We start from the raw sequence: 22,125 nt of genomic DNA, 5'->3' as shown, positions 1-22,125 counted from the left end.
ATTAAATATTAGCTATCCTCATTTGCTCTGTTGGATTACCAATTTTTTTTTTCTTTTGGTCCGTCATAGGGCCTAAACTCTGGGCCAGGACGCTGTCCCTCAGCTCTTCAGCTCAAGGCTAGCACCCGACCATTTGAGCCACAGTGCCACAGCTTTTTCTGCTTATGTGGTACTGAGAAATCAAACCCAGGGCCTCATGCATGCAAGGCAAGCACTCTACCACTGAGCTACCTTCCCAGCCCAGGACTATCAATTTTATTAATTTCAGAGTGTATAGCTAACTACTTTAAGACATTAGTTCTATACTTTTTAAAACATAGAAGAAAAAGAAAAGCAAAATAACCTGATTTTAAAGGCAAATCACTCACACCAAACATTTTTCATTCTTCTGTAGAACTAATTAAAACTATGCCTTCCAAATACACACAGAGTTTCACTTGCTGTTAGAACATTTTCATGGAAAATGCAGTACACAGCAATGGCATAGGATAGAAAGGGAAGATATAAGCAAAAACATCGTGATGGAATAATATTGACATTTGTGTTAAAAAAAATTACTCGGGCTTGGAATGTGGCTTAGTGGTAGAGTGTTTGCCTAGCATGTATGAAGCCCTAGGTTCAATTCCCCAGTGCCACAAACACAGAAAAGGCCAGAAGTGGTACTGTGGCTCAAGTGGTAGAGTGCTTACCTTGAGTAAAAGAAGCTCAGGGACAGCGCCCAGGCTCTGAATTCAAGCCCCAGGACTAGAAAAAAAATTACTCAAGATCAGGGAATTAAGATTACAAAGATCTGGACTGGGGATGTAGTTCTGTGGTAGAGTATTTGCAAGGCTCTGGGTTTGTTCCCAGCAGCAAAAAGAAGGGAGGGAGGGAAAAAAAGAATAAAGAGCAGATCACTAATTTTGCCTTAAATACTAACCAAGAGAATGAGATTTTTAAGTAAAAAATAAACAGATTGAAGATCTCTGAATTAGAAGGCAACATGAGTACTATATTTAAACTGATCAATGCCTGTCTTATCATCTAGATGCCTGAATATGATAAATTAGCATTCACAGAGAAGTTAACAAAAATTCTTGAAAATTAAAGATAAAAGAAAACAATCACCAAATATTTGAGGAAATTCTGTAATGGAAGAAATAAATGCAAGAGAAGATAATCAAAGAAGCACAAGATTGAATTAAAAAATATACCCTCTAAAAGACCTGAAAAGGGCTCACATTGTAATTCCAGCTACTTGGGAGACAGAGATCTGGAGGATTATAGTTCAACACCAGTACAGGCACAAACTAAGTAATGTTCAATCTTAACCAATAAATCAGGTATGGTGCAGTCAACCTAGCTATGTCGGGTAAAATAGGTAAGAGAACTGCTGTTTAAAGCTGGCCAGGCAAAAAGCCCCTGAAACTTTACATAAAAAATAATTAAAGTGGGGCTGGGAAGGTGGCTCAGGGTAGAGTGCTTGCCTTGCTGCATGAGGCCCTGGGTTCAATTCCTCAGCACTACATAAGCAGAAAGAGCTATAAGTGGCACTGTGGCTCAAGTGGTAGGGTGCTAGCCTCAAGCTGAAGAGCTGAGAGACAGTGCCTAGGCCCAGAGTTCAAGCCCCACAAATGCCAAAAATAAATAAATAATAATAATAATTAAAGAAAAAAAGGGCTGGAAATATGATGCAAGTGGTAGGTAGAGTACCTGCCTAGCAAGCCCCGAGGCCAAGTTTAAACCTCAGAATTGAAAGGGGGGGAAAAAAAAACAACACCTGAGAACATTGAAGCCATTAAAAAATATTTTTGAGCTTGAAAGCTAAAGGCAAAATCTGTATGTTTATATACAGAAAATATGAAAAAAGAAAAAGTTACCACAAGGCATCAGTGGCTCATGCCTGTAATCCTAGCTACTGAGGAGGGTGAGTTCTGAAGCCGACCTGGGCAGGAAAATCCAAAAGCTTCTTATCTCCAATAAACTACAAAAACTGCCAGAACTGGAGCTGTGGCTGAGGCAGAGTGCTATCCTCAAGCAAAAGAAGCTCGGGAACCACAGCCAGACCCTGAATGCAAGCCCAAGGATCAGTACCCAAAAAAAAGCCCCTTTGATGAAGATGGGTGCAAATGGGATAAGTGGGATGGCAAGAGAATGATAATGGTAGTGACTCTGATCATAAATAACGTAACATAAATAATATAAATAGACATGTTAAACTGAAACCTCCTTGAACAAGTATTTGAATAAGGAGGTTGAATATTGTTGAAATAGATATTCTTAACTACAAAAATAAGGAAACTTGTTGAGGATACTATTTTTTGAGGGGGAGTTGGGTAATAAACGGAGTGAAAGTGACTGGAATACAGTGTAAATGTGTGGAGATATAACAATATAAGCCAATGAAAACATTTCCAAAGGAAAAAAAAAACCTCATAAAATATATGTTTTTGTTTTCTTGTACTAGTCCTAGGGTTTGAAATCTAAGACCAGGGTGCTGTCCCTGAGTTTTTCCCTCAAGGCTAATGATCTACCAGTTGAGCCATACTTCTACTTCTGGCTTTTTGGTGCTTAATCGGAGATCAGAGTCTCAGACTTTCATGCCTGGGCTGGCTTAGAACTGTGATTGTCACCTCAATCTTACAGATGTGAGCCAGCAAATTTAGCTCAGCAAAATTACATGGCTTTATACATTTTATACATTTCTTTCACTGAATAATATCAAGTGAATATCATGAGTAACTGATGATATGACAAAGTGTAACCTTTAGGAAAACAAATGTTTGTTTCCATATCAGTACTGGTGTTTGAGCTCAGGGCCTTGCACTTTCAGCTCATCTCTTTTGTCACATGTGCCATACATCCACTTCTAGCTTTTTGCTGGTAACTGGAGACCAGAGTCTCACAGATTTTTCTCCCCGTGCTGAATAGAGGCAAAGGTAAAAAAAAAGGATCTAATTACTGAGCTGTACACATGCTCTTACTGAAACAGCTATACTTTTGCTTATAAATACTATATTACAATTCTAGGCTTTAATACATTATTATTAGTAATAATAACATCAACAATAACTAACAGCTTCCATGAAGATGCACTAAAGTCTTAGGTTTACCGTATCAGCAGTGTTGATTCCATTTCCCCATGCCAAATCAAAGGTTCCATTTATGTAGCCTACTTTGTTGGCCACATCTTCAAAGAGCTTTCTGACTGGAGTAGATGCTGGTAAATTTAAAGTGATCCGTTCATTCACTGTCTTTGAGTTCGTAGTATCTTGTATTATACATAAGACTCTAGGTTCTTCAGCAGCATTTTCTATCTGAAATTTTAAAAACATTATTTTTGACATTGCTTATCTTTAAAGAAACTGTAACTAGTTATAACATTTATGATTAAATATAAAATAATCTACAAAATATTATTTTCTCTGTGCTACTAGTACTACTGTTTTTATTATATCTGAAACAATCTGATAAATGTGTGAAACATATAAGCACTAAATATGCTCATTTTGGAAAACATTTTAGACTCAATGGTCACTTTTGTGGTTATCTAATTTTGATCTATAAGGTTGTAAAGCAACAATCAACAAGCCAAGAAGAGTTTAAGTTAAACATCACAAAATGCATCTTTAAAAATGTGTCATTATCATTCAAGCATAATCCAACTAAGCTTTTCTGGGTTTCATAAAGATACTAGAAAACTGCACAGAAATTCATTGAGGATTATCTAAACAAGCAAAAAAGTCTCCTAATCTTTATGCTTTTACAACCATAACTAAGGTATTAACAATAAATAGTAAAAACCACTTCATTCAGCCAGGCACCAGTGGCTCAAGCCTGTAATCCTAGCTATTCAGGAAGATGAGATCTGAGGATCAGGGTTCAAAGTCAGCCCCGGCAAGAAACTCCATGAGACTCTTATCTCCAATGAACCACTCAGAATACCAGAAGTAGCATTGTGGCTCAAGTGGTAGAAGGCTCACCTTGAACAGAAGAGCTTAGGGGCAATGCCTAGGCCCAGAGTTCAAGCCCCATGACCAACAAAAACAACCAACCAAAAAACCCCCCACTTCATTTATTAACATGTTGGGAGCTGACAAGCATATCCAAATAGATCAGCCAGGAGAGAAAACAAAAAGAGCTTTTCAACTACCATTCTGGAAAATGATCACAAATTTTCCTTCTTTAAATCAGCAGTATCAAGACAATTTGTTGTTGGTAGTGATTTTGTTTAGTTGTTTTATTTTTTTCAAAAAAAGGAAACTGTTCCAAAGATGCTATGCCTTTTCTTAATCTCTTAAAAAAATAACTTCAACTTTCTACAGGAATAGAGGTCACAGACTCATCAGATACCTAAAGGGAAAGAATTTCTTTCCCACCTATTTTTCCAGTAATGGCCAATCAATGAACAGCACCATCATCCACCTAGAGGCTAAAACCAAAGAGCTGAGCTCAGCATCTCCCAGTTTCTTCCTTCTTCAAGTGATACTATCACCAAATCCTGTCAACTCTATTTACATTCCTTTTTTTCTTTTTTTTTTTTGGGGGGGGGGAGTGGGGGGTCCGGTCGTGGGGCCTGAACTCTGGGCCTAGGCACTGTCCCTCAGCTCTTCAGCTCAAGGCTAGCTCTCTACCACTTGAGCCACAGCGCCACTTCTGGCTTTTTTTCTTTTTGCTTATGTGGTGCTGGGTAATCAAACCAGGGCCTCATGCATGCAAGGCAAGTGCTCTACCACTAAGCCACCTTCCCAGCCCCACATTTCTTTAGATAATCAGAATATCTTAGATAAAATTATAGCAATATGCTCCTGAAAACTGTTCTTTAAATCTTACATTCCATTACAGAACTGTCTTTCTGGCGTTGGAGGCATGGCTCATGTTGGTAGAGCACCTGCCAATAGCACAAAGTGTCAGATAACCAGTTCCCATTCTGGTCTATTTGGACAAAAAAACAAATCAAAACAAAACAAAAAAGACCTGTCTCAAATATACAAATTTAACAATGTCAATCTCTTGTTGTCCCTGAAAATTGGGTGCATCAATCATTTGACTGAATGACTTCTGACCATCCTGAGAATAGGCTATTCAGAAACATGACCTGCATATACCAGTGCTCTCCGTTTTCCTTCTTCCTTGGTGCTGGGAATTGAACCCAAGGTCTTACATATGCTAGCCAGTCACAACATCACTGAGTATAGCCCAATTCTGTGAATGTATTTCCTTCTTTTTATAAAATAATCTCTAATTTTTGGTTGAATCTATATTTTCCATGTTAAGTAAGAATTATTATCATTAACTAGTATTGAAAACAGGACAGACATGCAGGTTTTTTGTTTACTTGATGAATATAATTAGAATTTGTTACAGTAATATATGGTTTGGGATTTGAAAGATCATGCAAATTAAGGTTGATCCAATTAATTTAGAACAGAAATAAGTTGGTATGTTAAAACAAATTGACTACCACTACATTTCAGACAAATCAAATATTGAATTATGGAAACAACTCACTTACAGGAGAAATATTTTTATGCGAAATAAAAAACTAAATAAGAAAGAGTTAAGGTATTTGGGGAATGGTACTGAACCCCAGGGCCTCATACTTGCTACAGTCTTCTACCATTAAGCCCCAGCCTTTTTTGCTCTCATTTATTGTTCAAAGAATTTCTCTCTCTCTTTTTTTTTTTTTGCTTGGGTCAAGCCTGGAGAGGAATGCCTTCCACACAGATGGGATTACAGGCTTGAGCCACCATGATTTTAGACATCAATGTACTACTGAAATAATGGGTTTGTGTCTTTCAGCTGAAAATGAGTGAGGGATATTTATGATAATTCCTCATACCTGAACTATAATTATTAAGTATTTCTAGGCATATGCAAAGTATACAGAATCTGGAGCTAATTTATTACTGACAGTTGTATATATAAAAATTATGTCTTTTAATATTAAAAAATAGTGAACAACTCAAAATATTTTAAACTACCAAAGATATACTTTCATAGTTTCAATGTATACTTTAGAAGCAGTTACATCTGACTGATTCAAGTTTCTTGGTATAAAATAGTGCAATAGTCCCATTTTAAATCTTAAGGAAGGTTGGAGTTAATGGTTCATCAAAAAAACCTTTCTAAGAACTGAAAATCAAAATGTTATATTTTAATATACCTAATAGTGGTAATATGTCAACATCACATCTCTGGTTCTTTCCCTAAATATGTGGGAGTACAATATAAAGACTTATGATTCCTCTCCTTCCATCTGAACATATTGAGAAATTTCTCCCCAATAGTTTGCCATATGAAGATCAAATGCTATAGTAAATAAACACAAAAGGTAATTTCAGGTGTACCTTTTACTGTTGTATTGACAACAGTTTTCTTTTCTGTAAACATAATTACACTTAGTTTTCAAACAAATGAACAAAAAACAGTAAAGTATAAAAACATGGAAATCTCCGTAATCCCATAAAACAAGTGATAACTATTAGCCTGGTGGAACAGTGCATGCCTGTGATCCTAGCAACTTGAGAGAATTGTGAATTCAAGTCCAGCCCTGGCAAAGTTGTGAGACACTCTCAACATCAAGATCAAAATACAAATAATAGGGCCATACTCTACCACTAAAGTGGTAGAGTTCTTACCTAGCATGCACATGACCTTGTGTTCAATCCTCATTGTTCCAATAAGAGAAGAGAAAAAGAAAGACACAAGGTGGGATGGAAGGCAAGGAGAGGAGGAAGCAGATGAGAAGAGGACAAGAGAAAAAAGAAGGCATCCAGACAGGCACAGACAGACACATATTAAATATTTTGTTGTATACCTTTCCAAATACTTTTCCTACATAAAGAACACACAGAGATACATGCAAGCTTCTTAGACACAAACAATGGATTAGAAATATAGATGTTGTTTGTAACTTCTTTCTTTGTTTAAAAATGTCATGCAATTTTTTTCCTGGTACTCTACCATTTTTACAACTGTACAGTATCATTTAATACATGGATTAGTAACAATTTACTTAGTTCTACTTTACTACTTTAGGCTAGACTTCATTCTGTAGAAAAAGAATTTTCAAGACTTAAAAAAACAAAAAACTAAAACAGTAACTCTGTAATGAATGAAACTTTGTACCTAGCCAGGCACACACAGTATTGACTAGCAATAATCCCAACTACTTAGAAGGTGGAGGCGGAGTACAAGGCCAGCTTAATCAATCAATGAGGCTTTATCTCAAAAATATAAACCAAAAGGCTAACAGGAGAAGGGTATGTGGCTCAAATGGCAGAGTAGAGCACTTGCTTTGTTAAGTATGGCAAACTGAAATCCAGGCTCAACCTCCCATTCTACAAAGGAAAGAAATATGGAGGAAAAATAACTTAGTACTCATTCTATTTTCTAAAAATTTCTACATGTAGGATTTGTAAGTCAATCATATCCTACTCGAAAATTTAGAGATCAATCACATTTTACTTCTGAATTCAGTTCTAGTCTAATTAAACATAAACAAAACATTTTCCTTTAAAGGTGTATACTAGCAACTTGTAATCCATTACATTCTATTTAAAATTCTGGTCCATTCATTTCATCTATAATTTAATCTAATATGTGGCTATCAACCATAGATTACATCAAACTTCAGGAACCACTATTGTCAACACTAAACAATGAGGTCAATGTTCTACTTCCTCACCTCCATTATAAGAACAAACAGAAAAACTCTTTTTTTTCTTTTTTTAAGATAAATAAGATATATCAGTAATTTTATAATCGCTTTTCAAGAGGGGAAAAAACTCTATAGCATGAGTTAAACATGCAATTTTCTGAAACACTTAAGTGTAAAAAGGCATTTCCTAGAATTTGGGAAATAGGGAGGCTACCTAATCTCTTTTAAATTCTATTCCACATGGATCCTATTAATGTGAAATAAAAAACAAAACCAGTATCATCATGAATTACAACGAGCTAAAAAGTCTTTGCTGTTTTTTTTCCCCCTTTCTTTCCCCTCTTCCTAGCCTAGGGTGATTGAGTATCAACAGAATATGAGAGAAGTGATAGAATGTAACTTAAAGCCTGGCCTTAAGAAACCCACAGCCTCAGGTTTATACCTCTTGGGACTTTCCCGTTTATAAACTAGCCAGGACCTCAGAAATCCAATGATCTTGTAGTCAACATGTTATGAGGAACACTAGCAATCTACACAGAGTGAAGGTAGACACTCTAGAGAAAACACTGAGGTGTCTGATATATGTAAACAGCCCTCCTGGACATTCTATCCAAAGCCAGCCAGCTGATGCCACACAGAAGCAACTAAATAAGATGAGCCAATGCTTGAATACCATGGAACAGAACTGTGAGAAAATAAACTGAGTAGAGTATGAATGTTTCTACATCTTGCCAAACACAAAGGTAAAAATCACACAAAACTGAAACTATTGTACAGATAATTCATAGTAAGTAATATTGCACTTGTGCTAGTAATGAAAAATGCATAAATTATATTTTATTTATATTTAACAATGTACACGTTAAGAATGTTCTGTTTGTACATGAGCTCACTAAAGAAATACCTGATTTCTGGACACAGCCAGAAAAGACTCCATAAAGCTTGTGAGTCATACCTTCGCCCATGTGGAAGATGTAGGAAGGAATATGGTCATGTTCTGACACCAAGCTAGGTAAAAAAATGCAAAACTTCATAAGCCTATCTAAAAAACAATGATAACAAAATGCCTGGGTTTGGAGGTAGAGTGCCTGCCTCGTAAACTTGAGACCCTGAGTAAACTTGAGATCCTGAATTCACATCCTAGTACTACCAAAAAATTTTTAAAAAGCCATAACCTTGTTGACAAAGAGGTAAATATATTGGGATAAAAATAAGAGAAAAAAAAATGTTTTCTTCCAAAAATGGCCTTGCAGCTAGGTTGACACAGATATTTGCTCTCTATAAGGAAAAGTTGTTGGCCAGCTGCCTCCTAAGAATCTTGTCTCTTTTTCTTTGCATTCCTAATAGTTGAAAATTGAACTTTCGAGTTCTCTGATGTTTATATATTTTCTGTTTAAAACATTACAAAGTGATCTCTTTACCTCTACATGTGATTGTCATATTTCTTTCAACATGTCTTCCTTTCAAGAAAAATATGGGAAGTGGAAGTATGGCTCAAGTGGTAGAACACCAGGCTTGAGCAAAATGCCAAGTGAGAGCATGAAGCCGACTTCAAGTGAGGAAAGGGAAGGGAAAGGGATGTGGTAAGGGGCGGAAGGAAGGAAGGAAGGAAGGAAGGAAGGAAGGAAGGAAGGAAGGAAGGAAGGAAGGAAGGAAGGAAGGAAGGAAGGAAGGAAGGAAGGAAGGAAGGAAGGAAGGAGAAGAGAGGAAGGGAGGGAGGGAGGAAGGAAGGGGAATGGAGGAAGGGAAGGAGGGAGGAGAAAACTATGGTGGCAAGCTCACACACACATTTCTGTATTTCTTGGTATGGAAGCTGCTATAAGCTAAGAAATTAAGCCTTAGACTATTATTCTTCTGGGTATCTATTGCTCATGATTAATATACTGCTATAGAATATGAGATTTGATGCTTTAAAATTTGTGCTGACTGTAAGTTTATAACATTCATAGCCTCATTCAGATTGCGCCATTTTTATTTTAATAAGGGATAATTCCTTGGCTATAAATGTAGGTCTTAATTAACACAAAAAAGATTATTATTTTTAATTTTCCCATTTTTTGTAGGTCATAGGGCTTGAACTCAAGGGCCTGGGTGCTACCCCTGAACTTTTTTGCTCAAGGCTAGTGCCCTATCACTTTGAGCCACAGTGGTTGACTAGAGATAAAAGTCTCATGCACTTTCAGGCCCAGGCTGGCTTTGAACTTCAATCTTTAGATCTCAAATTCCTGAGTAGCTAAGATTACAGGCATGAGCCACCAGTGTCTGGCTGAAAAAAAAATTATTTTTAAGATCCTTCTTCTACTCCATCCCTAACCTACAGAAAATTCTTATTATTTATATGATTTTTTTCAAGTGGTATCTTGCCACATTCAGGATGCATAAAAGACATTTATCGGAAGAACTTTGAGGATAAAAAAAACTTATAAAGGGACCCAAGTAAAATGAAGTATGAAAGCTACATCCTAGGAAGTTTAGGTGTATAATTCACACAATGCTGTCAAGAGGTAATAGTTTACTTAATTCTTCAAACAAGTTTTCTGGATTGTGACTTTGTTAATTATTGTATCACTTAATTCCTAGACTGTTACCATTTTAGAAAATAAATCTGCAAGAAATAATTAAATACCATATCCAAAGGCAAAAGCAAAAGATTCTGTAAGGATTTTTTTTTTTGGGGTCCGGTAGTGGGGCTTGAACTCTGGGCCTGGGTGCTGTCCCTCAGCTCTTCAGCTCAAGGCTAGCGCTCTACTACTTGAGCCACAGCGCCACTTCCAGCTTTTTTTTTTCTTTTTGCTTATGTGGTCCTGAGGAATGGAACCCAGGGCCTCAGGCGTGCAAGGCAAGCGCTCTACCACTGAGCCACCTTCCCAGACCCTCTGTGAGGATTTTTTGTACAAGTTCTGGGGTTTGAACTCAAGGCCTGGGTACTCTCCCTGAGTTTTTTTGCTGCACTCTACCAAGATTTGAACCACAACTGCATTTCCAGACTTTTAGTGGTTAATTGGAAATGAGAGTCTCTTTCCTGGGCTGGCTCAAACCGCAATCCTCAGATCTCAACCTCCTGAGCAGCTAAGATTACAGGCATGAGCTCCAGGTGCCCCACCAGATACTATGGCTTTTTTAACAATCCCCTCCCCTGCCATTTGCTTGTTAAAAACAAGGGACTATCAAACACAAAACTTACTTATAGTGACTTTTATATTATTAGAATTCACAGAAATAAAAGTCAAACAAGCATAAAACTTAAGACATGCCTTGTTATTACATAAAAATGCTAACATGCTGTTATTTGCTCTGCTGTCTATTGCACTAAATCAATTACATCAGCAGACTACCTGTAAAAATTTCTTCTTCATTTCATCAAAGATATTTTGTCTGCATCTCCAAAACACATCCTATGACATATAAGAACAAAATGAATTACAAATTACAAATTGTTTCTATAAAATAAAAGGAAAAGACAAAATGAGAACAATTTTCCTAAGGACATTTATATGATAAAATACATTATGAAATATGTTACCTAGTATATTTTTCCTAAATTATACTTGTATACTCTTTATAGGTACCGAAAAAATCTATGGTATAGTGATAAAGTATAATTTTAATGTAGAAAACAGACACAATGAACAAAGAGAGGTAGCTTTCATATAAACCTCTCACCATGAAATAAGCTTTTTTAACAATTAAAATACAGAAATATGTCAAAGAAAATAATATCTATAATCGAGATAATCTTGAAAATTTTTGTTTTTAGTAAATTTGATACTTTAGTTAATAAAAAGAGAACAATTGAGTTAAAAGGTAATTTTGCTTTTATAATAGAAACAGGATTCTAACAGCAATACACAGTTTTAAAGGATACTCTAAAATAACTTCTAGAGCAATTATAAATAATTTGGTATACATATCCTACCAGAATCTTCTCCATTGTGTACATACTTACTATGTTGAGGATGTGTTAATTTCTGTCGAAACAGAATCATTCTATACAGCATTATTGTAATTGTTTCTTGTCCCTCAATACTCACCTTCCTATGCCATAACAACTATTTTTAAAATGGAAGTATTCCATTATATACAAACCATAATTTGCTTACTTCAATCTGCTATTAATGGACATTTAAGCTCCTTCAAATTTTTACTACTGTACTGCTTATATATACAATATTTTCCTTAAGATAATTCCCCAAAAGAAAGCATTACTGCATCAAAAGATTAGTACTAGTTTTTAAGATTTTTTTTTTTTTTGGTTGGTTGTAGGGCCTGAACTCTGGACCTGGGCACTGTCCCTCAGCTCTTCAGCTCAAGGCTAACACTCTACCACTTGAGCCACAGTGCCACTTCCAGCTTTTTCTGCCTATGTGGTGCTGAGGAATCCAACCCAGGACCTCATGCATGCAAGGCAAAAACTCTACCACAGAGCCACCGTCCCAGCCCAGATTTTATTGATACAGATGTTGACTCTTTCTTTCACAAAACAGCACTGAACTACAAAAGTTGTCAAACTGTTCTAGATGCTTAGAATATAGCAGTGAACAAAGCCTGTGTCTAAGCCATCATTATCAGGCACTCCTCATCCTTCAAGGCCTTTGCATTTGATTTATGTCATGTCTAGATTGCTTTACCCCAGGATAACCTCATCTCCTTGGATCAAGTATTACTGTGGTGGCTCTAAAACATGTCACAAAAGTAGTAGTCTAATCCTAGACCTTTTTAATTTGGGCCAGGCTTAGTGACTCCTTATATTATATAACATGACTTCCAAGGCTGAAAAAAACGTAATACATTTCCAGGCAGGCTCTTTTAGATGGTTGCCCTTAGAACATAGGTACTATTCTGTGAAGAAGTTAAGCAGCCAAAAAGAAAGGTTATGTGAGCATGGTACCAGTGGCTTATGCATATAATCCTAGCTACACAGGAGGCTGAGATCTAAACATCAGTTTAGAGTAAACTCTTGCTAGAGACACTTATCCCCAGGAGGAGAGGAGAGAAGAAAGGAGAGGGGAAGGGAATGTCAAATATATATACTGACACATCTGCTATACTTTTGTACATATTCACAATAAAACAAAGTCAAAACAAGGAGACAACTAAGAATCAACATAAAGTCAGTAAAAATAATGTATATCTATTAAGTATAAAAATGAGAATAGGGCTAGAAAATTGTAACTCTTAGTTTAAAACATAACTGAAGTATTATACACAAAGATTTATCCTGGGCTTCAGTGTTTTAAGTACTTGTTTAGATACAGTCATGAAAAGGAACTATCAACTTTAAAGAACAATCCAAGGGGCTGGGAAGGTGGCTCAATAGTAAGAGTGCTTGCCTTGCATGCATGAGGCCCTGGGTTTGATTCCTCAGCACCACATAAACAGAAAAAGCGGGAAATGATGCTATGGCTCAAGTGAGAATACCATACAGAGGAGTTACAATTACATGGGCAAGATAACAAGTACATTTCTTATCAAGTATTGTTGCCTCCTCTGTTTCCCCTTCCCATCCCTTCCCATCCTCCCCCCCACCCCCAGCCACCAAAGTTGTAAAGTTCATTTTTCAACATAACAACTTGTACATCTCATTGTTGCAATGGGTCCACCTGTATCCTAAATAAATGATTTGTTTTTGCCCTTCCCTTCCACAAATTATACCAACATCAAATACAGTGAAAGCAGGGGTTATATCGTGGGGGAGGGACATACAAAGCAACATAGAAATCATCTTATAAATATGTTAGAAACAATTGCATGAAAGAAAAAAAAACATTTAAATACTTATCTTGGGGTTCATTCCCCTAACATCAACTTATCTGACCTTTTCTGCTTGACTCAGACGTATACTAGTTATTGCAAATAAGGAAAACCATGGGACCTATGTTTCTTTGGGCCTGGCTTACTTCACTTCATATAATTTTTTCTACTCTTATCTTCAATAAACCATTAGAAAACCAAAGTGGAGCTATGCCTCAAGCAGTAGAGCACTTGCCTTGAGCTGAAGTGCACAGGGACAGCGCCCAAGCCGAGTTCAAACCCCACGACCAACAAAAAAAAAAGTCAAAATTAACCCACAAAAATCAATAACCTTTCTGTATACCAACAATATACAAAAGCAGAGAAGGAAATCAGGAAAACAATTCCATTTGTAATAGTTTAAAAAAAATTAAATACCTGGGTATAACTTTAACCAGAGAAGCAAAAGATCTCTATGGCAAAAAGTACAAAGTATACAAAAAAAACTTGAAGAAATTAAAAATGACATCAGAAAATGCAAAGATTTTCCATGTTCATGGATTGGTAGAATTAATACTGTGAAAATGGCCATACTGTGTGTTAGCCCAATGAGCTTCCTTCCCATAGTTTAGCATGTTTCTTCCCCCTTCCATAGCTTAACATGCTCCATTCCTAGGCAATACTAGGCCCATTTAGTATAGGCAGTATATAATCAGCCTCCAACTCCCCTTTGCCTTGAGATGGCACTCCTCTGGGGCAGCTACCACCATATAAGGCAGCAAGTGGCCCTTAGAGTGACCTTCAGGTTTGGGCAGCTGCAGGGCCCCTTATCTACTACTTAGGCAGCAGCCATGAATTCTCGTCCACCATGATGAGCCCCTGGCACTCACATCCACACCAGAGTCTCCACATCCTAGCCCTTTCTAGCCCCTCCTAGTCTCAGTAGGTTATATAGGTCACCTCAGATAATAGACAGCATTTCTCACTTCTTTTATGTGAGAAGGGGTCTTGCTAGTCTGTTTGCTGGCAATAAGCCTTTTCTTTGTTCTTTGTACCTGGATGTCTGTGTGGCTTTCTGGCAAAGTCAATTTATTCTAACACTGCAAAAAATGAAATACAAATTCACTGCAATCCCCATCAAAATTCCAATGATTTTTTTTTTTTTACTGAGATAGAAAAAACAATCAAAAAATGCATATGGAACAACAAAAGACCTGTAATAGCCAAAGCAATTCTAGGCAAAAAAAAAAAAGGGGAATGCAGGTAATATCACAATATCAGTCCTCAAACTCTACTACAGAGCTATAGTACAAAAACAGTCTGGTACTGGCATAAAAATAGACCAGAAGATCAATGGAACAGACTAAAAGACTGGGAAGTAAAACTGTTTACTTACAGTTATCTGGTATTTGCTAAGGGAACCAAAGATATGCAGTGAAAAAAACATAACCTCTTCAATAATTGGAGTTGGGAAATCTGGGCATCCATATTCAGAAAACTCAAAGTGGATCTGTAACCAAGCACTAACAGCAACTCAAGGTGGAGCAAAGAACTCAACATCAGACCTGAAACTTTGAAATTACTGCAAGAGAGTAGGAGAAACATTAGAATGCATAGGTATAGGTAGAAACTTTTTGAAAAGAGTCCCAAGAGCACAGCTGATAGGACAGATACTTGACAAGTGGGATTACATTAAAATAAAAAGTTTCTGCACAGCTAAGGACATAGTTACTAAACTAGAAAGACAGTCAACAGACTGGGAGAAAATCCTTATCAGCAATATATAAGACAAAGGTCTAAGATCCAAAATATACAAGGAGTTCAAGCAACTAACCCCTCCCCAAAGGTAATCAACCAATCACACACACACACACACACACACACACACACACACACACACACACACACACACACACACACACACACACACACACACACACACACACACACACACACACACACACACACACACACACACAGAGGTAAGCAACACATGAGGAAATGCTCATCATCCCTGGACATAAGAAATGCAAATCAAAATGCTTTGAGATACCATCTCACCACAGTTAGAATGGCCAACTTGGTCATAGGGATGTGGGGAAAAGGAACCCTATTGCACTGTTGGTGGAATTATAAACTAGTATAACCACTTTGGATAACAGTCTAGAGGTTCCTCAAAAAACTAAACATAGATCTTCCCTACAACCCAGCCATATCAGTCCTAAGCATCTATCCAGACTACCACAAGTCAGGATACTGAAAAGACACTTGCACATCCATGTTCAGAGCCACACTATTCACAACAGCCAGGATGTAAACAGTCCAGATGCCCTACAATAGGTGAGTGGATCCAAAAATTATGGTACCTACACACAATGAAATTTTACACAGCCATTAGAAAGAATACTATGTCATTTTCAGGAAAATGGATGGCCCTAGAACAAGTTAGGTTAAGTGAGGTAAGCCAAGCTCTCCCATGTAGAAGTTAGATCTAAAATACTTTGGGAAATGATACATTTACACACAGTGATACCAAAAGAGGATACTCTTAAGCCCGGCACTGGTGGCTTACACCTGTAATCCTAGCTACTCAGAAGACTGAGATCTGAGGATCACGGTTCAAATCCACCCCAGGCAGGAAAGTCCATGAGACTCTTATCTCCAATTAATCATCAGAAAACTGGAAGCAGCGCAGTGACTCAAGAGGTAGAGCACTTGCTTTGAGCTGAAGAGCTGATGGAGAGCACCCAGGCCCAGAGTTCAAGCCCCACAATTGACATTAAAAAAAAAAAAAGAGGCTACTCTTAGGAGAAACACTTTAAAGGCATAATGCCTATATGCCTCTAATCATATAAAATCATATATATTACATAATATATATATAAATATATTTTTATCTGAAAGCAAACTCCAAGAAATGGAAACAAAAGGGTTTCTTGTTTTGGTTCATTTATTTTTCTGTCTTTGGGAGGGTGGGGGTTGCTCAGAACTAGAGGGAAAAAGGCAGAACAAGTGCAGTAGTGGTGCTCAATGAATACTGTTGAAAGTAAACTATACACAACTTGTGAGTGGAGACAGGAGGAAGGGACTGGGAGGAACTTATCAAGCAAGGGAAGGGATGACACTATACAAAGGAAATGTACTCACTACCTAACTTAGATGATTGTAATCCCTCCGTACATCACTTTTATAATAACAAGTTTTTAAAAAGCTGGATATTAGATCAGGTTTCTTATTTTATAAATGAAAAGGAAATTCAGAAACCTGAAGTGACTTTCCCAAGGACACTTGTGTATCAGTCAAGTACCACAGGTCTTTAGATGACTGTATAATGTTGACATATTTGTGGTATCACAATTCTAATGGCATTACTTTTACTCTTACTTCTTTGCAACTACTCTCACCACTTCTGATTTACTTCTCTCAATAAGTGTTCTAGTACTGGTCATAGGTAACCTACTAAAAATATACTGCAGGAATCTAAATTTGGAAACTAGAACTACACTCAAGTGGCCATATAATAGATCCTTTACAACTCCTGATATCCATATTTTCTTTACAGCTAAAATTTCTACTGTAAGTAGTCTGCTGTTGACAAGAAATGAATCAGCTGGAAGTGGCGCTGTGGCTCAAGCGGTAGAGTGCTTGCCTTGCGCTGAAGAGTGCAGGGACAGCGCCCAAGCCCAGAGTTCAAGCCCCACGACCAACACACACACACAAAGAAATGAATCAGCTTATGATACAACTGATTTGTTTACAGGTTTTGAATGTTCTTTACTATTACTCAAAGTTTATTTTGTTACTATACATTTTATTTAAAAACAGGACAAAGAATATTGTTCTTAAAATACTCTAATCATGAAACTATACTATTTCAAAAATGCTAAGGTAGTTTAAAGCCATTTAAAGACTTTGTTTCCTATGGAAATGGCCTATGGGACAAAAAATTAACTAAAAAGTTATGAGATCTAGACTAAGCTGGGCATAGTGGTGCATATCTATAAACCTGGCACTATGGAAAGCTGATGATGAGGACAATTAGACTAGATAGTGAGTTTCTGGCCAGCTTAGGCTATACCAAAACCTTGTCTCAAGGAAAGTGGAAGGGGGTGGGGGGGTCTGCTGAAATCATCAGATCTGATCTGATATAATTTCCTATAGAAATCACTTATCTCTGATTCCAAGTCCTCAAAGTGAGTATATCCTTCACACTGTTTTCTGCTTACAAAACAAAAAAATGTCCTTGAACGTGTTTTATAAATAATATATTACGTTATGTTTTAATAGAGAATATCAATATCCTTAAATTTAATTAATATTTAATAACCTTAAATTCTTAAACAATAAATCTTGAACATAATAAAGTTTGTTACAATTTACAATACTTAAAATTTTTAAAGATTATTGTTGGGGGGCAAGAAAAATTTAATCAGATGACTAAAATCTACAAAGAACTTTTGTTTTCTGATTGTATAACCTTTTCACAAAGTTTAAAAGCTAACATTGCAAACAAAGCTTGTGTAGATATATAACCTTTTAACTTAAGTAGTCATACACCTGTTTCACAAGGAGGGAAGGAGACAGGCAGGGAGCCAAAAAGGGATAGAACACTAAGGTAAAGGTAAAAAAGAAAAAAAGAACACCAAGCCAAGGTAAAAACACCGATTTTTCTTATTCTCAAGCCACCTTTCCTTTCCATCAGACCTTGTTCTATACAATCCTGAAATGTTTCCATCAGGGGCGTGAACTCAGGGCCTGGGCACTGTCCCTGTGCTTTTTTTGCTCCTGGATAGTCCTCGACTACTTGAGCTCCAGCTCCATTTCCAGCTTTTTGATGGACTTTCCTGCCTGAGCTGCCTTCTGTTCCTCAGATCTCAGCCTCCTGAGTAGCTAGGATTACATTTGTGAGCCACCAGCACTAGGCTGCAAATCCCACATTTAATGCAACCTTACTGAGATTTTAATCAAGACTCTTCATAAATATTAAAGTCTCGATTTAACTTAGAGCATCGGTGATATCCTTAGGAATATTTCATTAATTCCCTCACTGAAATCATTCCCTTTTGTTTTTTCGATCACTGCCACTGTGCTGCTACTGCCACACCAGATCACTCTAGTCCAGGAAGAAGGGAAAAAGCATGAAGTTCTCTGAGGGCTCCTATCAAGCCAAATGCTCATAAACAGACCAATGTTAAAGCCCTTAAAAGAAAGCAAAAGCTATAAAAAAAAAAAAACACACTCAAAGAATATGTTCTATACTCGAAGGTTAAGAAACCACATCATTATAAGCCTTTTGCCACAGTTCTCAGTAAAAACTGGAAGTTATTCTAAGTACAGTGAACAGCTCACCTGCAAACTCCCTTTCCAGGAACAGGTGTGAGAAACCGTTTGGGTCTTCAAAACAAATCTATACTCCCACAGAGCAGTTACTGGCACTATTCTTATTTGGTTAGCCTACTTGAAGTCACCAACTGTGTGTTATCCATATTAAACAAGTGGCAATAATGCCAAAGGACACCCTGTCAAAACAACTAGCATGCAGAAAATGTGCTAATATGTACTATGATGAGAAACTATTTTATTTTAGTGGTACTGGGTTTTGAATTCAAGGTCTCTCACCTGCTATGCAGGCACTCTATCAGTAAGTCATGCCTCCAGCCCTTCTTCTGAAGTGTAATTTTTGAGATAGGGTCTTAATTCCTGCATGGGTGCATGCCTGGACTGAGATCTGCCTAGGCTTCCTGTAGTAGCTGGGATGGCAGAAATGTGCTAATACATCTAGCTTCTTTCAATGAGATGGAAGTCTTGCAGTTTTCTAACTGGGCTGTCCTGGAACCATAAACCTGATCTCAGCTTCCCATGTAGAATGATAAGAGTGTGTGCCATGATGCTCGGCTATCAGGTGAGAAAGGATCTCTCTAATTTTTCTGCCCAGGCTCACACTGAACCACAATCCTGACCCCAGACTTCTAACTAGTTAGGATTACAGATGTGAGCCACTAGTGCCTGGCAGAAACATTTCATTCTTAAAAAAATACCTATATTACTCCAATTTTTTTAAAAGGTAAAAGAAAAGGGGGCTGGGAAGGTAGCTCAGTGGTAGAGTGCTTGCCTTGCATGCATGAGGCTCTGGGTTTGCTTCCTCCTCAGTACCACATAAGCAGAAAAAGCCAGAAGTGGTGCTGTGGCTCAAGTGGTAGGACACTAGCCATGAGTGGAAGAGCTGAAGGACAATGCCCAGGCCCAGAGTTCAGGTCCCATGACTGACCAGGCATGGGGGGGGAGGGGGGGAGAAGGGTAGAAGGTGAAAGAAAGTAATATCAGCAAGTGTTCTATGCCATTCGTTTTCATTTGTATGTAAACATGTAAAAAAAATTTCTGTAAACAAATTTAGTAATTAAACTTTATTAAAATTATACAAGAGCTGGGAATGTGGCTTAGTGGTAGAGTGCTTGCCTAGCATGAATGAAGCCCTGGGTTCAATTCCTCAGTATCACATAAACAGAAAAAGCCAGAAACGGCCAGAGCTGTGGCTCAAGTGGTAGAGTATCCAAGCCCTGAATTCAAACCCCAAAAATGGCCAGAAAAAAAAATATATATACAAAAAGCGGTTAACTTTTTCTGGAGAAAAATTCCAAAACTTGTTCTTGTTCCCTAATGTCTCCACAATAAAAATCTAAACTCTAAGCATATATAAAGCTTCTGGATTTTTTTATACACAACTTGTCAGAATTATGCACCTACACTGATTATACTCCAGGCACTTATACAACTTTTTTTTGTAACTTTCTAAAATGCATTACAAACTTACATAATTAAACTGCTATGCCTTAAAAGCTCTTATATACAAGTCATATTATCCTTTGTGGTCTAGTTTCAATGTTACATTCTCAAATTCCCCTCAATAAAGCTGTTCCCTCATCAATGGCTCCATTTTATTTCCATACAATATATTTGTCTTATCACATGTCTGTGCTGTCCCTCATCTTTGAATTCTGGTTCTTGGTAACTATTACCTCAGAAATTATGGAAATGTGCACTATAAATTAAAGTGTATTTAAGGTGTAATTTGAAACAAGAACTGTACTTGATTTTGGTACTCTGCATTTTGTAGATACATATGTCTAATCTGAGGAGGGGACGGGGAATAACAAAATCCTGAAATAAGGACACAGGATGACCCACTGCAACAAGGATACCCACAGGACAGTATATTGGAAATGAACTTTACAACTTCAGAGGTGGGGGGTTGGGGGGACGGATGGAGTGCGGTAGGTAGGAGTGTGGAAGGTAGGGGAGGGAAGGGGTAGTGTGACAACAACAAGGAAGGGAAGGGGTAACAATGACCAACAAGTAATGTACTCATTGCCTCACTCATGTAACTGTAACCCCTCTGTACACCATCTTTACAATAAAATGCTTAAAAATATCTATAATCAAACTACACTGCTTTGGTTATTGGAAATTTTGTTACAGTTGAGATTTTGTTAACAGTTTGGACATAGAATTAAAAAAATACAGCATTAAGTATATATTTAAGTAGATAAATATATTTTTTAAGTAAAGTACTATATGATATCTCCTATTAACAAAAATGTATTAGTATTGAGGACATTAGGTAACACTTCTAGATGTCATGATGTGCAAAGGCATATTCTTGGACATGTTCTTTGGCAGTGTGAGGTTTAAACTCAGGGCCTGGTACTTGCTAGTAAAGCATTCTACCACTTGAGCCATGCCTTCTAGCCTGAGGCTTTTGTGTTGGAAGGGTCAATCCCCAATGCAGCACTGGTCAGCGTTAACTGGAACATGAAAGCTCTGACCTCAACAACGGTATTGGAAGGTAGTGAAAACTGGGGCAAAGCTTCATTGAAGGAATTGAATAAATGGGGTATACCCTTGAAGGGTCTATCTTGTCCATGGTTCCTTGTTCTCCCTTCATTTCCTGCAATTGCCCAAAGCAAAAGGGCCAAACAATAATGTCCAAGAGTCTAAGAGCTAAACCAGAATCTAAAAGCTAAAAATCTTTCCCCTCCTTTTGTTTATGTCAGTTACCTTGGGTCAGAGTAATAGTAGCAGACTAATATAGAGGTTCATGGTTTTTCTAAAGATAAACCTATCATCTTACCAAAGGTATTAGATTCTCTGTATTTAGAAAGATTTAAATTCTAGACCTTTCTCTTAATCACGTCACTTAACTCTTATTTTACTTGATTCTAAAGCCACTAATGTATTTAACATAAACACAGTGCCCTACTATTTGACAGACTGCAGGTCTTTTAGCAGCTAGTTATTATATATCATCAAATCTAAAACAATCAATAAGTCAACTGAGAAGGGACCGTCTTTTCTATTCATGTAAATGATTCTAGTCCAGAGATTAGAAACTAATTGTTCTTAACATGGATTCTACTTTAACATTTCACACTGAATCCTTACAAATAAGCATTTTTTAATCTAGTGAATTATTTTTGACAGCTTTCTAAGTTTAATAGACTAATTATTCTCAGGCCTTCATTAACATAAGCAATTTCTTATTTTTAATATGCTACAGCTCTCAATTGAAGCAATAAATATAGGTCTCAATGACCATGCAAGAGAACCTATCAGATCTAAAGCTCACTTAGGATTAGTGCCATGGACATTACTATACACTGCTGACAAGTTGTAGTCAGAACTACAACTTTGAACAAGTAAAATATGAGGTAGTTTACTTTTATTTAACTAAGGTACTGGGAGATTAAGTATCTTGC

The 22,125-nt window shown here is 37.1% G+C and overlaps 1 protein-coding gene across 2 annotated transcripts in view; it reads right to left on the bottom strand.

The window, feature by feature from the left end:
• Usp47 (ubiquitin specific peptidase 47) overlaps positions 1–22,125 on the bottom strand; it is a 96,182-nt gene that overhangs the window by 66,004 nt on the left and 8,053 nt on the right. Inside the window, exons 2-3 of one of the 2 annotated variants that reach the window (XM_070035321.1) lie at positions 10,978–11,037; positions 3,093–3,296 (exon numbers count right to left, since the gene is read on the bottom strand). In XM_070035321.1, coding sequence (XP_069891422.1) covers positions 3,093–3,296; positions 10,978–11,037 — 264 coding nt within the window. The remainder of the gene's footprint in view (positions 1–3,092; positions 3,297–10,977; positions 11,038–22,125) is intronic. The other variant, XM_070035323.1, reaches the window with a different exon arrangement.

This window comes from Dipodomys merriami, unplaced genomic scaffold, assembly GCF_024711535.1.
Source record: "Dipodomys merriami isolate MVZ:Mamm:240054 unplaced genomic scaffold, mDipMer1.0.p SCAF_25, whole genome shotgun sequence".
Taxonomy (NCBI): domain Eukaryota; kingdom Metazoa; phylum Chordata; class Mammalia; order Rodentia; family Heteromyidae; genus Dipodomys; species Dipodomys merriami.
Note: the sequence above shows the minus strand (reverse complement) of the source record. Positions and strands in the feature narration are given on the sequence as shown.